Source organism: Ursus americanus, chromosome 34, assembly GCF_024610735.1.
Source record: "Ursus americanus isolate L20-20 chromosome 34, mUrsAme1.1.p, whole genome shotgun sequence".
NCBI classification, from domain to species: Eukaryota; Metazoa; Chordata; class Mammalia; order Carnivora; family Ursidae; genus Ursus; species Ursus americanus.
Window position 1 is genome coordinate 29,234,077 of NC_142160.1, and position 4,896 is coordinate 29,238,972.

The following is a 4,896-nucleotide window of genomic DNA, read 5'->3' on the forward strand; positions in this document are numbered from 1 at the left end:
TGTCTCTGGAATTTCTTACACTGGATTTCTATAATGTCAAGAAAACATTTCAGATTTTCAATTTCATTTGTAAAGCAAGTAGATTACATTCTTCAAATTCATATAACTGGATATACCAGTGTCAAACATCTCCTCAACAACTCTCCCCTCCATCCCTCTTTATTATTGTTATTATGTTGCCTATATAATTTTTAATGATGCATGGAAATTCAGATACATAAATGTAAGTAGAAATTAGAACATCTAAGGAAGGAAGTGGGGCTGGGAAATGAAAGCCATGCTCACTGATTGTTCTTTGTCTCTCTCCTATTCAGGTAACAAGATAAATTCCTTCCAAAGTCAATGAATGAGATAAATCATTCCTGGGTGACCGAGTTTGTGTTGCTGGGCCTCTCTAATTCCAAGGAGCTCCAACCTTTCTTGTTTCTCATATTTTCACTACTTTACCTAGCAATACTGCTGGGAAACTTTCTTATCATCCTCACGGTAACCTCAGATTCCCGCCTTCACACCCCCATGTACTTTCTGCTCGCAAACCTCTCTTTTATAGATATATGTGTTGCCTCTTTTGCTACCCCCAAAATGATTGCAGACTTTCTGGTTGAGCACAAGACTATTTCTTTTGATGCCTGCCTGGCCCAGATTTTCTGTGTTCACCTTTTCGCTGGCAGTGAAATGGTGCTCCTTGTATCCATGGCTTATGACCGTTATGTTGCTATATGCAAACCTCTCCACTACATGACAATAATGAGCCGCCGTGTGTGTATTATTCTCGTTCTCATCCCCTGGCTTGTGGGTTTCATCCATACTACTAGCCAGTTGGCATTTACTGTTAACTTGCCTTTTTGTGGCCCGAATAAGGTAGACAGTTTTTTCTGTGACCTCCCTCTAGTGACCAAGCTGGCCTGCATAGACACTTACGTTGTCAGCCTGCTTATAGTTGCAGACAGTGGCTTTCTTTCTATGAGCTCCTTTCTTCTCTTGGTTGTCTCCTACACTGTGATACTCACCACAGTCAGGAACCGTTCCTCTGCTAGCATGGCAAAGGCACGCTCCACATTGACTGCTCATATCACTGTTGTCATACTGTTCTTTGGACCATGCATCTTCATCTATGTGTGGCCCTTCAGCGGTTATTCTGTTGACAAAGTCCTTGCTGTGTTTTACACCATCTTTACTCCTATTTTAAACCCAGTTATCTACACTCTGAGGAACAAAGAAGTGAAGGCAGCTATGTCAAAACTGAAGAGTCAGTATCTGAAGCCTGGCCAGGTTTCTACAGCCGTAAGAAATGTTCTTTTCTGGGAAACAAAGTAAAGGTACACAACTGTAACTACTGTAGCCTTGTCTCTACACAATTACAAATGGAATCACTATGACGTTAAAGTAGATCATTTTGACCAGTGGGAAGGGTGGATTAACGTCATGGGAAGAATAATTATAATAATAAAAGCCAAAGAATGGACCTTACTGATATTTAGATTCTCTTCCTTTATTGTGTGCATTTGTTTCTATTTCCTACTTTTTAAAAATGTTTTAATATATAGCCTTTGAATACAGTGAGAAATGCCATTTACTCATATATAATAAATAAACTGCACCTCTTCCTCTCAAAACAGTACTGCTCATATGCCAATTATGGAGTGACAGGTGTATTTCTCTATATAATAGAGAAAAATAGATCTATTTACATATACATGATACACCTAGATAAGACTGCATTTCACATAGTACTAGGTAACTGACTGGTGTTAATGGTAGAGTAACATGTAAAATAGCAAGGCTATACAGCAAAGGCATTTATAGTCCACACTTTCACAAACCCTTCTTCAATGCTACTGCTTAATACATATTATTCATGGAAAACAACTCACTGAATAAATTTATTCACCGGAGTGTGTTGTATTTAGTTGGGGTAATTTCTGTTTACTTTTATGAAAAGATTGCATTTATTTAGTTAAGAGCCAGAGAGAGTCAAGCACCAGCAGAGGAAAGGCAGAGGGAGACAGAAAGGGAGAAGCAGAATTGCTGGTGAGCAGGGAGCCCAAAGCAGGGCTTGATCCCAGGCCCCCAGGTTCATGATCTGAGCCAAAGCCAAACACCTAACCAAATGAGCCACCCAGGCACCCCTTAATTTCTGATAAAACAATCTGGAGAATGTCATAGATGAGTTATAATTCTTTACCACTTATCATCATAATTATGGGAGTCTGAAACCTTATATAAAACACTCTCTCTCCCCATAGGTCTTCATAGTTCCTGTATTCTCAGATAAGGTAGTTTTATATATTAATAGTTGGTAGAAATAATCATTTTCCTATGTGGACTTAGTTAAAATTTTATTTTTATATTGCATAATGCAGGTCCAGAAAATGACAGAATATTATTTCAAGAACCTTTGGGTAGCCATGAACTTACTCCTTCATTATCACTTATGAAAATGAGATTTTCTAGGAATCCTCACTATAGGTTATTTTAGGCTTTTACTCGTTTATTGTGTTCAAGTTTTTCCTATATTTTTCTACTGTGTTCTTGTCTCACAATCTGTTATAATGTTACCCGTTTTGTAGACTCCAATCCTTAGATCTCTTAAAGTAATTCTCTAATTGTTATTACTGAAAGAGAAAATCAGTCCTCATTTTTGAGCCAGAGGGTACCAATTTATTATGGACCTAAAGGCAAAAGCAATTCTAAGAGGAGATTTATAGTGATACAGGACTACACATAGAAATAAGAAAAATGTCAAACAATCTAACCTTACATCTAAAAGAAGAACAACAACAAAGGCCAAAGTAAGCAAAATAAAGGAAATAATAAAGATTGGAGTGGAAATAAATGAAATAGAGACCAAAAAAAAAAAGTTCAATGAAATCAAGAGCTAGTTCTTTGAAAAGATAATTAAAATTGATTAATATATAGCCAGATAATCAAGAAAAAAGAGAGGACACAAATCAAATCTGGAATGAAAGAGCAGTGTCAACTGATACTACAGAAATACAAAGGATTATAAGAGAATACTATTAAAAATTATATGCCAACAAATTGGACGAACTAGAATAAATGGATACATTCCCAAAAAACATACATCTAACATCCTAAAAACATCTTCCAAAGATGACTCAGGAAGAAACTGTAAACCTGAACAAACCAATTAGTAGTAACAAAACTGAATCAACAATCCAAAAATTCACAACAATTATAAAAGCCCAGGACTGAATGGATTCACAGGGAAATTCTAACAAATATTTAAAGAACAGTTAATACTGAGGCACCTGGGTGGCTGAGTCAGTCAAGCATCCAACTTGATTTTGGCTCACACCGTGATCTCGGGGTTGTGAGATGCTGCACGTGGAACTTGCTTAAGATTCTCTCTTCCCCTCTCCCTCTGCCCCCCTCCTCTCTAAGAAAAGATAATAAAAAATAAGGAACAGTTAATACGTGATACATTGCATCAATAAGAGAAATGTTAAAAACCTTATGATCATTTCAACAGATGGAGAAAAAGTATTTGACAAAGTACAACATCCACTCATGATAAAAACCTTCAACGAAGTAGATTTAGAGAAAACATACTTCAACATAATAGAGGTCATATACAAAAAACCCACTGCTAACATCATACTCACTGAGAGCTCTTCCTCTAAGATCAGGAATAAGACAAGAATGTTTGCATTCACCATTTTTATTCATCATAGAACTGGAAGCCTAGCCATAGCAATCAGACAAGGAAAAAAAAAGGCAACCATACTAGTAAAGAAGTTGTTCAATTGTCATTATTTGAAGATGACATGATTTATATACAGAAAACCCTAAAGACTGCAGATTCATAAATACAGAGAAGAAGCCAATGGTTACTAGAGGAGAGGTGGGTGGGGGCAATGGGTGAAATAGGTAAAGAGGATTAAGAGTACACTTACCATGAACACTTAGAATGTTGAATGACTATATTGTGCACTTGAAATTAATATAACACTGTATGTTAATTATACTGGAATTAAAAAACAGTAAGAAAAAAATAGAGAAGAGTTAATACCTATTCTCCTCAAACTATTCCAAAGAAACAAAAAGAAGAAGGAAAGCTTTCAAATACATTGTACAAGGCCAAACTAGACACAGAATCTATTAAAAAAAAAAAAAAAGGAAACCACAGGCCAAAATCCCTCATTAAAACAGATGCAACAATCCTTAACAAAATATTAGCAAATGAAATCCTACAATACATAAAAAAAAAAAATCATTTACCATGATCAGGTGGGATTTATTCTAGGGAAGCAAGAACGGTTTAGTATTTGTAAATCAATCAACATAATATAACACATCAAAAAAGGAAGGAAAAGAATCATATGATCATCTCAACAGAGGCAGAAAAAGCACACGACAAACTACAACATCCATTCATGATAAAAATCCTCAGTGGGATGACTGGTGGTTGTTGGGCAGCTGTCTCTTGGTTTTGGCTCAGGTTGTGATCTCAGGGTCCTGAGATCAAGCCCCAAGTCGGGCTCTGAGCTCAGCAGGGAGTCTGATTCAGGATTCTCTCTCCCTCTGGCCCTCTCCGTTCTCTCCCTCTTCCTCTCTCTCTAATAAATGAATCTTTAAAATAAAACCCTCAGTAAAGTGGGTTTAGAGGGAACATACCTCAACATAATAAAGGCCATAATGAAAAATCCATAGCTAACATCATACTCAATGGTGAAAAACTGAGAGCTTTTCCTCTAAGATCAGGAACAAGACAACAATGTTTGCTTTCACCACTTTTATTCATCATAGAACCAGAAGCCCTAGCCACAGCAATCAGACAAGAAAAAAGAAAAAAAAAAAAGGCAACCATATTGGTAAGGAAGAAGTTCAACTGTCACTGTTTGCAAATGACATGACGTTATACTTAGAAAACCC

The 4,896-nt window shown here is 36.6% G+C and overlaps 1 protein-coding gene across 1 annotated transcript; it reads left to right on the forward strand.

The window, feature by feature from the left end:
- Window positions 1–299: 299 nt before the first annotated feature.
- Window positions 300–1,317, forward strand: LOC123781419 (olfactory receptor 4K15-like). The gene has a single exon (XM_045780875.2). The coding sequence runs from the start codon at window positions 343–345 to the stop codon at window positions 1,315–1,317; it is 975 nt and encodes a 324-aa protein (XP_045636831.2). The 5' UTR covers window positions 300–342.
- Window positions 1,318–4,896: the final 3,579 nt, after the last annotated feature.

Excerpts from the sequence above, each read along its gene's own strand:
- LOC123781419 (XM_045780875.2), top strand. The coding sequence starts at position 343 with ATGAATGAGATAAATCATTCCTGGGTGACCGAGTTTGTGTTGCTGGGC.